A 12,961-nucleotide genomic window follows, 5' to 3' on the forward strand; every position below is an offset into this window, starting at 1 on the left:
TGTAGGCCATTTCAATCACTAACATTTTTCTCATTTTGATCATCAAAAATATGTTTTAAATTCTTATCCTAACTTTCATCCATTAGGAGCTGTGCTTAACGCAGTCTAGAGTTCCGAATAGTTTCCAAGCTTAAAAGAACACACAAAGTAAGAAAACACTGCGTCCCGAATCCCCAGAAACAAATAAGCAAGACAAATGTCGAAACTACAGCGACATCTAGACTTTTCTTTTAAAACTAAAAATCAGGAGTAATCATACTGTAATCAAACTAAAAACAAATTATTTAATTTCAAAAATTTTGAGTGATATATAATATTCACGTGCATTAAAACTTCATGATTTAATTAAAGCAACTGCTGAGGTACATTTAAATCTACTTTTTATTGAATTTTCTTTTTATTTATTGTAAACAAAATCATTATCAAATGTAATTGGCTTAAGCATAGTAATTACTTATATTCGATAATAAAATCGCTTATTATATTTGTTTTTGATTGAAATTCGACCTGTTCATCAGATGATGATGTTGATGATCAGTGATGTACATGTAGACGTAGTGTAAAAATATTTTATTCATCCGGGTTAGTTGCGCAGATCGTTGCGCAAAGAAACCATAACTATAGTTGATAGACTTGACAAGTGAGGTTGTATCTGGAACTACGATAAATATATGTGGTTAAGTATCTAATTAAATAAGCTCAAAATAATAAAAAAATTAATGGTCGTTAACAATAATTTAATAACTGACTAGTTTTTTTTCATTTTTCATAAACTAGGATCTAAATGGGTTAATGAATGAATCAGATCGTAAGGTTGCCAAGTTAGGACGTTTACAATTTTTTTAATCAGGCCGAATAAGAATTCGTCTATATTCATTAAATAAAGCATAATTGTAACGTTATATCTTAACTCAATTAGATTCAATTCCAATCTACCTATCCAATACTGATCACGATATAAATAAGGCTTACCTATACCTTTGGCATATGCTAACTTTGATTTATTGACATGTAAACATATCCTAATATGACCTTATTTTTAGCCTTTTACTTTGTACTAAATAATCGTTCATTTAAGTGAAAGAATTAAAATTTCTTAGGAAGTTGTATAAATTAAATTTATTTTCTTGTTGAAATATTTTCGAGCAATTGACATCAATATCGTAGTACTTAACAAACAAAGGCTTTTTTTCTTAAGTTAAGATTTTCTTAATGTATAACTTCAATTAATTTTCTTTATTAATTTGATAATTTAAGTTGTTCAAGGAATATTCTACATCATTTCTTTCTAAATGTATGATGGGATCTTGTAAATATTATGTTAATCATTAAATTCATTTTATGAATTACGTTTAAAACACCTGTAATAAATCTAATATTTTACGACACAAACAAGTTTGTGCAACTTTGAATGTTAATTATCAATTTCACAGCTATTATTGTGATTCAGATCTTTTTAATGTCAATGTCCTAACTGAATTCAATGTATAGTGATTGCCTGTTCAAATCTGATAATTTTAATAATTAATTAATGCTATTTTAATTTATGTGTAATTCATTTTATTCCTATCATAAGCAAATGCTTCTAATCTACTAAATTTAAAACTTTGCTAGTTATCAATGTCACAGCTATTGTGATTATGATCTTTTTAATGTCATTGTCCTTGCTGAATTCAATGTATTTTACAATGATTTTCTTTATTAATTTGAACTGAATTTCAAATAAAATTATTGGCATTTCAAGATGCATAAATGTTTACAATGCATCTGTGTAAATCATTATTCTATGGGTGATAAAAACTTAATGAGTCATCATAATTGTGAGGAAAGATATTTTTTACTTTATATTGTGATTTTATATTGCTTAATAGTTTATTTTGAGGAGAATAATGAAACAGTTTTATTCCACATGTTATGCATTAAATATGGAAACAATTTCACCCTATTTCAAATAGAATATAAATAATAAATTTTGTTTTCTGTTATGTATTTCAGAAATTCCTTATCTTTTCATTGATAACTTAGAAAAAAATTATTTTCAACATGTTTATAATGATTTCTTTTCAGATATAGATATTTCTTTTTGTACGAGTTCTGAAATTATCGAGTTAAAACCTTCGCTGATTTTACATTATATTAGTGATTGGCAAATTCTAAGGTATAAATTTTAATGCCTTATTTATTTTAATTTAATTTTATGTTATTTTGTATATAAAATATTTCCCCTTATTTACTGTATGTAAATTAGATTTTTTTTTAAATTTGAATTAATGTGTTTGTTATTTATTTAATAAACTGTTATTTTAATTGATTAATGAAACTATTTCAATCTCAAAGTCATTCGAAATGTTATCTGAATTTAAAATATTTAGTTATCTAACTTTTAAATACTCCTATTTTCTGTGTTGAAGTAGATCTGTTAGTTGATGTCTTATTTTAAATTTGAAGATGAAGGGTTTTCAGGGGTCTGTTCAGGCCGAATTTACTACCGTTTAGCGGTACCTTCACAAATTCAACTTTAGGAAAACGGTAGTTTCACAAATTCAACTTTAGGAAAAAAGGTAGTTTCACAAAATACTTTTTCTTAAAATTTTATTTTTGCATCCCTTAAGAAATGATAAATCCATATTTTTACCATATTTTTGTGTTGATTTTTTAAAATACTTTTTAATTTTTCACAAATTATGTCTAAATTTTCACAAAATGGGTACCTTTCAGAAAAACCTAGACAGACCCCTGGTTTTGTATGTATTCGTTGTATAAGTCATGCCTTAAAGATTGCTTATTGAAAAACAAATTTTTAAGAAAATACAATGCTACTTCAAGCTAAATGAATGACCAATGCAATTGAGACATTTCAGATTTCTCAAATAATGTAAACCTCTTCAAAATTGCACCTTATGTACTCAAGGGTTTATTTCAAGTTAATATATATTACTTCTCATGCCTTTGTATTTTTCATACAGATCAGTTAAATTTTTCATACTAAGGGCCATTTAGTATGTTTAAGGGGAAACTTCTTCAATTAAGTTCAGTAGTATAACCTTTGTATAAGTATAACCCTTATATAAATTGACCTCTCATTTATCTTTCCAATTTAAGGGCTCAAAAAGTAAGGCATATCTAAATCATATCTTGCATTACCAGGGTTGGCAAGATTTTGGCGCAGGTGGAAAAAACCATTGTAAAAACCCTCATGGCAAAAACAGGCTTTTGCCAAGCAAAGTGGCAGAAACCTATATTTTCCAAGATGAGAGGACAAAAACACATTTTTGATAAAAAAATTATTCCTAAAATTGAAATATATACTATAAATATATATAATTAAAGAAAATTATCAAATAATTATTCCATAATTAAACCATAATGTATTAATATATCATTTTAGTAGTTTAAAACATTATTGATCGGAAAATTAGTGATTATTCTCTTTTTTTCCAGTGAAATGAACTTAAAAGCATAAAATATCTATCAACATGTGTAGTTAATTAAAATATACAAGTATCAATGTAATTTTTTAAATTTGTTCAAATTCAATAATTTATCATCATCACAATAAAATTTGTGTTGTCTCAACATAGCATAACCGAACACTAGTTTTGAAACATTATTTACAGTCAACCTATTCCGAATTTTAGAATGTACAAATGAAAAATTCGAAAACGCTCTTTCAATGGCAGCACTACTAGAAGGACATGAGTGTAAATGAGACATTAATTAACAAAATTCTCTGGAAATTTCACAAGAATTTTGCACTCTCCACCACCTTTCACTAGCATCAATTGTGGCTATGACTTCTCTGCTCTTTAAATCTTATTAAAATTATTACTCCTTATGATTGATTTAAATTTGTTTCAAGTATTTTGTAATAATATTTAATCAACAATTTAGATCATTTGATTTTTGCCGGTTTTTACCAGGTTTTTGCCACTGTCCTGGCAAAAAACCCTTTTTGCCGGCAAAAAGTCCAACCCTGTGCATTACTAATGGTATTATTTAATTGTTATTTGAGTAAATTTAAAATATTGATTAAAGAATACAAAGAAAAATATCATTTTCAGCATTAAATAGATCCATTGTTATTAAACCATCCCTTTAAATTCTGTAGACTTTATTTATCTTTCTTGTCAACCAACATGTATTTTTTATTTTATTTTAATTCTATTAACTCTTTTATCTCACCTTGTTTGTTACTTGAAATAGAATGATCCATTCTATTGTTATGATAGATTTCGCAACTTAATGTGCATTCAACTATTTGGAACCTCCGTCATTACTTAAATTATCGTTTCAACCACGCATAATTAATATTTTTTCATTCTCTATTATTTCTTGTAATGATATTTTAGCTAGCTTTCTCATTCTGATTTTATCTGAATGATTACTTTTCTGCTAATTTTAATGTATTAAAGTATAAAAATAAGCCAGAATATTGTATTATAAATTAATATCTTTTCTGCTCAATTTATAATTAGCTATCTTAAAACTCAATGTGACCACTGTCTATTTTTGTCAATTACCAAAAAAAAAGCCTATTATTGAAGGCAGCAATTGAAGTTGAAACTATATAATTAAAAACTGCTAAATTTTTTGCTGTCTTAATAAAGTATATACTGTGCATTGCAAAATGGCTCTGTCTAAAGTTATTGGCATTGCCAAAGATTTTGCTAAATTTTGAAAACTGCAGGTCCTTAGGACCTAGGACTTTTAAATTTAGTCCCTTTTTACTAAAAACAGGTCCCTGTTTAAAATATAATTTTTTTACCTCTGTATCAATCTATTAATATGACCAATAAACAAAACAAAGATTTAAAAAAAAATATGTTTGAAAAATCATAAGTTTCTAATTGCAAGTTACTAAACATTTGTATCAAGGAAAAGCAACGATGATGGTCAGAATTATTCTAATTTTCTACTTCAGTCTCTAATAAAAGAGAAAAAAAATTTATACATTTAAAATTTCGTTATAATTTTGCCTATTTTTTTAGCACTAGAGTACTGTGCATCTCCTCAAGTGCATAATAACGTAATTTTGCAATCTCAGTATGATTTTTTTTACGTTTTTCACGCATTATACTGCTTGACTTGTTCAATCATGTATCCTTAAAAGGCTAGAATAGTCTGGTTGGTAGGGCACTGGGCCCATGTCCAAGAGGTCGTGGGTTTGATCCCCGCTGGCCGAAGTCTCCCCGTGTAGTAAATGGTTGCTGCTGCAAATTAAATCTATCGAGTCTCAAAATCCTCCATGTTCCCATAATAAATCATACCTCTGTGGGTGCTGATCCAGGAGTTTCTTTGTCTTCTGGATTTGGTTCAAAATTGCAAGGGTACGGATTTGAACATCAGTAGTTGTAAACCCAAAATTGGGTCGGCTGTTCAACAATGGTTATAATATAAAAATAAAAAATCATGCATCCTTGACTAAATGCAGCTGACCTTAAACACTGACTGCACAGTTAGGCTTTACACCTCTGTGAATCGCTTCCATAATCTCAATTGCTGTCTTTCTATGCATCTTGCAACAGTCTATGTTGTGAAAAATGTTGATTATGGCTGTTGACAGGTGATCATAATAATTTGAATGGACTTTGTAATTTTGTATTATTTGAAAATAATTTATTTGTGCATCATATCTTTGACATAAAAGACTAAATGTGTTTTTAAAACAAAGTTCTAATTAAATACTTGTATTTGCAGGCAACTTATTGTTTCACCATTTATGTTTAAGCAATATTTAATTTGCAAAGAGTGTAATGGAGATTAATAAATAATAAACTGTTAGTTCCTTTTTTAAAACAAAGTTGTTTTAATATTATATGAATATTTTGAATACCCGGTGAATATTTTTTTATTGTTTAACTGATAAAAGTAATGTTTAACTTCCTGCATTATAATATTTTTCAAATTCTTGTGATAGTCAAATAATAAAAGCATATTTAATATTTTATTTCAGATTAGTCATACTTCCAAGTCTTTTTTTACAATGTCAGTCCACGATGATCAAAACCTCGAGGTAATGTTTCTTACATTTTACTGATTAATTACTTTTATATTTCTACTCAAAAAGCTCTGTTCTTAATTTTATAAAAAGTTACATCTAAAGTTTTTTACTTAAACAACTTTTGTGAAATGTCTTAAAAAGTCTCTAATTTAGCACATTGAATTACAATGTTTTTTAATCAAACCTCTGTTATATTTTTAGGAGGAATATTTTACTATCATAGTTTAAATTGTGTTAAAGTTTTTGGTAATTATAATTTATTCTTGACAAAAACTGTTTTAGTGCCCGTTATGCATGGAACCTTTTGAGATGGATGATTTCAACTTCTTCCCTTGCACATGTGGTTATCAGGTTAGCTAATTATTATATTCTGTTCTTATGTCTTGTAACATTTTATTAGTAGACCAGTTATTTTAAATAATTCTTGCCTTTTGTAACCATAATTGAATGCTAGGGAATAATTTTTATTGTTTGTATCTAGAAATATAAGTTTTTTTTTCTTTCCCTTACAGATCTGCAGATTTTGTTGGCACCGTATTCGAACAGATGAAAATGGATTGTGCCCCGCGTGTAGAAAGGTAAATTATATCATTTAATAACTATTCTATTAAGCAATCATATTGCCAAAGACAATTTTAAACATTTTTATCAAATTTTTATTTTGATATTGATAGTTAAACTCTTTCCTAAATGTTTTATCACAATCATTTAAAACGTGGTTAACAGTTATTCATTAAAAAGCTTCGAGCAATTTAAAGATAAGCCTTTTTCAAATTGTTAAGGAATTGTGGTGAAGTTACAGTGATTTTTATGTTGGCAATTAGATATTTCTGCATTTTGGGCTGTTTTCTAGTAGAAATTCTTAATACATACATACCTATCTGTAAAAAATGCAAAAGAACAGTTTGATTTAAAAATTTCACCTTTGGTAAGAGTATGGTTATCACTATTTTGTCCCAATCTTAGTTGATTTCAAATTTTGTTGACTCAAAAGTGTTTTGCTTAATAAAAGTCTATACTTTAAGTTGTATTGTCCCTTTCTAATAAGTAATTTTTAGAAATTAGGGACCATTGCCCCGTATTCCTTACACTGATGTTTTTCTAAGGTAAAGGGCTATTGCCATGTTTAGCATTACTAAATGATAATTTTATGTACGTATATAGCTTGATTTTTATGAAATTAGCGTAAAGCAGTAATAAAACTGTAGTCTGTGGTAAATATCTGCAGTTTCTTTTTATTTTTGAAATGTATATTTGGTAGTATTATAAAATGACTTATTTTATAAGCGAATTTAAAATTAGGTAGCCTTGCAATATCTGTTAACATTTTTGGCATGTGACGTAAGTAATACCAGTAAACATGAGCCAAAAATAGTTGACCATAAAAAAGTATATAATTTAGTTTAATGCATTTAAATAATTTTGTTTCTAATTTTACGTAAAGAGTAACAGGTACAAATAAGTCGTGTTATTATATTTGTAAATTTAAACTTATTAAAAATGAAAAAATAATGACAGGGGTCCTCTCTTTTTTCATTTCAGCAATATCCTGAAGATCCTGCAGACTTTAAACCACTCACAGTAGAAGAGTAAGTAGCATTTAATACTGTAATATCAGTGTTTTCATCATAGAAAAAAAATGGGTGAGAATTTCTCACCCTTTCTCAAAAACAGGGTGAGATTTCAAAAACTTAAGTGAGATTTCTAAAAGATAAAGAAACACAAAAACTCTTGAAAAAAAAAATTTTTTTTCTTCAATTATAATACATTTTTAACGTCTTCTATTTTTTAAAGCTCTTAATATTTTTGGTGCATCATCATAGAAGATTTTGCCTCAAGGTATTTGTTCATCTTACATTAGCACATAAAAAATTTGAACGTCTTACATGAAGAAACCTAACCTACTGTAAACACATGGTTGCAGAGAAATGTGTTCTGAAAGGGTTTCTGTGGTTGTGTTCTGTTGTTCGAAAAGATTCTGAACAATACTGGCAAATAGGAAAGCTAGATAACGGGGCAGATGTTGAAAATAATAAAAGATCCAGGAAGAAAAGTGAAACGGATTTTATTCTAAATGGCGTAATTCTAAGCTTTTTCCAAAATGCGAGAAATTTACGAATTTTGCAATTGATTTATAGAATGCGCAAATTTCTAGCAGTAATAATTTTTTAATGCGAGAAGAGAAGGAAATATGCGAAATTCTCGCTCTGTAGTGAAAACACTGAATATAGTGGAAAAGAAATAATTTTTCATTGCAGTTAAATATTACTCTGTTGTGCTAGTATAGCAAAATATTTTTTCTGACCAAAATATTTCTGTTTAACAGTGAAAACTTTATTTCTAAATGCATGAAACCTTCCTTTAAATACTTAGCTCCAATATTTAGAATTTTTTTTTCAACTAAAGTGTGCTTTTGTTTAATAGGTTTTTACCCTCTGACTGCTCCATTTTTGGATCGAAGACGCTTTAAAAATTTGCTTTACACTATGCGCTTTAAAATACGGCGATTTAGTGGACAACTAACGACATCTGTTGGTCAAAACGTAAATTAAACGTCTAATTCTGCTGAAACGAGGAATAAACGGGGTGCGCTCATCAATAAAGGAAGAAAAACACATGCCCATGGAAATCGCGGGATGAGCAGATTTTGCTACAATTGAGTTGCCCATGGAAATCGCGGGATGAGCAGTCAGAGGGTTAAAAGCCTGTCATCATGCTTTTTAATTTTTCAATAAAAGTGCAGAAATATTAAATGCTTTGTTTTATTTTTTTTAAATATATTTTATAAGGAAAGGGTAAATTATTTAATCTAAAAATATTCAATTTCTAACTGTCTAGCTTTATAATAATAATTAAATAAATTGAAATTAAAATTCTATTTTGAAAAATACTTTTTTTACTAAAACGTTTCCTTTTTTTTCACATAGAAACATCTAACATTATAGCAAGTCAGTAAACATTCTATTTTTTTATGTATGTAAACTAATGTTGTTAATCATATGACCTCACCTTAAATCTGTTGTTGAGTATGATTTCTTTCAAAGTGTTAAAAATAATAAAAGAATTTTGTTCTTTCTTTATTAATAATTGATTTGATTTATAATTATAAATTGTGCTTAACTGTGTTAATTTTAGAATATTGAAGATAATTCAACTAAACTTATTTATCAATCCAATTTCTTTTACTTGTATGTATTATTATAATTTAATTTTATTCATTCCAGAAAATTTAATTACCTTTATATATTGTAGGTGGCAAAAAATAAAAAATGAAAAACGACAGAAAGACCAACTAAAAAAACAAAAAATGTCTGAAAGCAGGAAGCATTTAGCTAATGTTAGGTAAATATTTTTTTTTTCTTTGTTATTTTATAAATATATTTACTCTTCATGCGAGAAAAATACCACTTTAGAACTTTTGAAAAAAGAAAGAAAAAATATTTGAGTCTGAAGAATGTGGAACAGAAAATTAGAATATTAGCAGAAAGATTTATGTGCCTCAAATAAAATAATTTTTAGACTCTCAATCTCCAACTTTTTAAAATCAATTTTGCAAAAACAGAATCATTGCATGTTAATGTGTGCTTGACCCTCCTTCAACCTACTTCATGCCTTTCAACAACTATATAATATCTGTAGTTTCATAAATTAATTTTTCTTGTGGAACAAAAATGATTTTAAGGAATTGTGCAATACATGATTAAGTTCTGCTAAAAGCTTAATAAAGTAAAATGTTTTAAAAACTTCTGCTTTAGCTTACTACCATTGTAAAAAATATTTTGCAAGAGCCTCTTTGCACTGGTTTAAAAAAAAAGTGTACTATGTATATGTTCTCAGAAAAGCTTCAGATAAAATTCTGAATGTTTTTTCTATTAATAAATTTTTATGCTACAATAATGCTATTTTTTTGTGACCACTTTATAGTTTAAGAAAGACAAAAAAGAAAAACTGATTCGTCATGAAATAACTAGATATAAATACATGTATGATGAATGGAATACATAATGAAAAAGGAAAGGTCAGAAAAAAAATAATAAAATAAATGAGAGAGGAATATTCAGAAATCCACACATATAGAAGTTACAAGTGAAATTATTTAATTACTTTGTTATTAAATTAAATAAATCATAAGATTTAAGGATATCTTTGCCAGTCATTTTATTTCGCAATAAAATAATAATTTTAGAAAAGAGAGAGTAAAATTTTGACTTTCATAGGATGTTTTATCAAACATATGTTTATATGAATAAAAGTTTTTTTTTATTTAGCAGAAAAATGCTTTTTAAAATAGATAAAACTGTGTGTACATATTCTAATTTTTTGCTTTTTTGCTAATATTTTGCGAATCTTTGAATTTAAAATGTTTACAAAATATTTTTCCATCAAATTATGCATTGCCTTTTTTGTCATCTTATGCTACAATACTGAATATAAATACTGCTATTTAAAGTTGAGAAATTAAAATAAAATCATTAAAACATATGATGTTCATATACAAAAAAATTACTAAAGAAACAACCTAAACTACTTATGTTCCAAAGCAACATTTCCCCTTATTTTTAGAAAATTATATTGAACTTCTCATCTACATAAACTTCAAAAATTATACTCCCCCCCCCCCCCCCCGTTCAAGCTTTATCTATTAAATTTATATTTTTGTTATAAAATTTATGAATTTCTGGTATTTTATTTTTAATAAAAATTAAAATTTTTCTTTTTATAGAGTTGTACAGAAAAATCTAGTTTTTGTTGTTGGCTTACCAGCCAGATTAGCTGATCCAGAAGTCTTAAAAAAATTCGATTATTTTGGAAAATTTGGCAAGATTCACAAAGTGGTTGTGAATCAAAGTACAACGTATGCTGGTTCCCAGGTAACTGTACGTCATTTCCTTTCTTTATGTTTGATTTTTTATTTATTTCTAATTAATTAATGCATGTTTTGAGCTTTGATATGCAGAAAATCACATTTTTAACTACATGGGAAATGTTTTAGTGATATTTCTTTATCAATGGTGTTAAAGTCATATTTCACAATGTTTGTTAAGATTAAATTAAAGCATAATGTCTGATATATAGAATTCTTAATGTATATTTTTTTGAAATTCATTCTAAGTTACATCTCTTTCCTAAAATAAAGTTTCAGAAAATTTCCTCTTGGTGAATGCATATTCATTTATAACAACACAAACATTAAAAAGTTGAAAAATAAACTTTTTTTAACTAAAATTATTAAATTTGATGTAAATATCAAGTGTCTTATATTTTTTTAATTTTGATAAATGCATAAAGACTTGCGCCTTTTGCTTTTAAATTTAATTTTTTTTTAAAATTTATTTACTAAATATTTATTGTGCATCCTAAGATATTTAAATAAAAATCACCACACAATAGCTAATTTTACGGATTTAAATTATATTAAAATAAACATTCTGTATAATACGTTAATTTTTTTCCTTAGAACATTTATTTACCTTTTCATTTGATTGAAGTTACGAAATAAAATTAAAGTCATGAATATTTCCCTTTTCTGTTTTTGCATCAGATTTAGTTCTGACTGGGTTTGTCAAAACCTGAAAATGCCATCATCACACCTGTAAAATAACAAATTTCATAATTCATGATAACATTAAGTAGTCAATGAGAATCAAAGTATATTAGTTTTGGTTCTATTTTCTTGTAAAAATTCTGCTACAGCTTTGTTAAAAAAATTTCAGTTAAGTTTAAAATTAGAATATTAATTTGTGAATACTGCACTTTGTTTAAATAGTTTCAAATTTCTTCTTTACTATATTAGCAGTGTTTTCTGAAATTAAGCCCTCTGTATAAACTAGATGCATAATAACTGTCTATTTTACTAAGGAAACTACTTTACTAATTTTTTCCAATTTTTGCACAAAAAATTGTTCTCTATAATTTATATAGATAAACATGTTAAACCTTAACCCACTAAAATTTTGTTATCTACAAAAGGCAATACTTGATATAGTTTTAGCATGAATGCTGCGTTAATTAATGCATCTTTGAGAGGGAGTATCATTGCATCGTTATTTGAAGTCGAATGTATCATATCAAGGATATGTTTTCTAATTTTAGGAATTTTCATAATTAGTTTTTTTTTTTTTTTTTCAGGAGGTAACCTATACAACAAAAACTTAAAAATTAGGATATAGGATATGTGGTATTTCAAAATTGTCTAAATTCAGCATCAATACATACACAATTACTTTTGTAATATATGTTTTGTATTTAAAAATTTTAATCTAGAAAATTCATGATCTATTGTAAATTATGTGAACTATTATAACTCATATTCTAAATCAGGATTATGTTCACTTTTTTAAATTAGCATTCACTATTTTTTTTTAATTTAAATCATTAAAGTAAATCATAAAATATAAAGTATACATTAATAATTAAGATATGTCCTTTTTGTAACGAATTTTGTGCAATTAAAGAAAAGATAAAATTTTTCTATTGTAATAAGAATTCCATGTTATCCGCGCTAGTGGGCCCAGGTAGAAAGATGCAAAGTTTTAATCAGTAGTGCACCAATTTTAGAAATTTTATAAATCCAATCCAAATAATGAACTGGCTTGCAACCTAAACCTATTGGAGAACCTTAAGATATTCATTTTGATGTTTTTGGAAACAGCAAAAAATGTGAATGTGTTGTGGGCCTGAGACGATCAATTGTAAAAGTTAGGTCACAATATTTTTGTATTAAAAATATATTTATATTTTTAACTTTAAAAATTTAATTTATGAAATAATGATATAAAAAGAAATCACTCTCACTATTAGTCAATAGATTTTAAAAATTTGAATTGCTTTTTGGGATAATTTTCATTTGCTCCAATTTTTTTTTTTAAATGCTAATGATTTATATGCTATATTACTAAAAAGTTATTCCCATAAGTTTTAAAAATGTCATTTATCGAAAAAATACTTAACACACCCATT

At 26.6% G+C, this 12,961-nt stretch overlaps 1 protein-coding gene across 5 annotated transcripts in view; it reads left to right on the forward strand.

Annotated features, from left to right (window-relative positions):
* Positions 1 to 537: 537 nt before the first annotated feature.
* The window catches only part of LOC107445000 (uncharacterized), a 42,381-nt gene continuing 29,957 nt past the window's right edge, over positions 538 to 12,961 (forward strand). For 3 of the 5 annotated variants that reach the window (XM_016059302.4, XM_016059304.4, XM_016059305.4), the window contains exons 1-8: positions 538 to 676; positions 2,068 to 2,158; positions 5,954 to 6,013; positions 6,284 to 6,352; positions 6,514 to 6,579; positions 7,544 to 7,590; positions 9,254 to 9,343; positions 10,725 to 10,878. In XM_016059302.4, the coding sequence (XP_015914788.1) occupies positions 5,984 to 6,013; positions 6,284 to 6,352; positions 6,514 to 6,579; positions 7,544 to 7,590; positions 9,254 to 9,343; positions 10,725 to 10,878 (456 nt within the window). In that variant the 5' untranslated portion in view covers positions 538 to 676; positions 2,068 to 2,158; positions 5,954 to 5,983. The other 2 variants (XM_016059303.4, XM_043050861.3) reach the window with 2 other exon arrangements.

Source organism: Parasteatoda tepidariorum, chromosome 3, assembly GCF_982258835.1.
Source record: "Parasteatoda tepidariorum strain Cologne lab strain chromosome 3, Ptep-v5.0, whole genome shotgun sequence".
Taxonomy (NCBI): domain Eukaryota; kingdom Metazoa; phylum Arthropoda; class Arachnida; order Araneae; family Theridiidae; genus Parasteatoda; species Parasteatoda tepidariorum.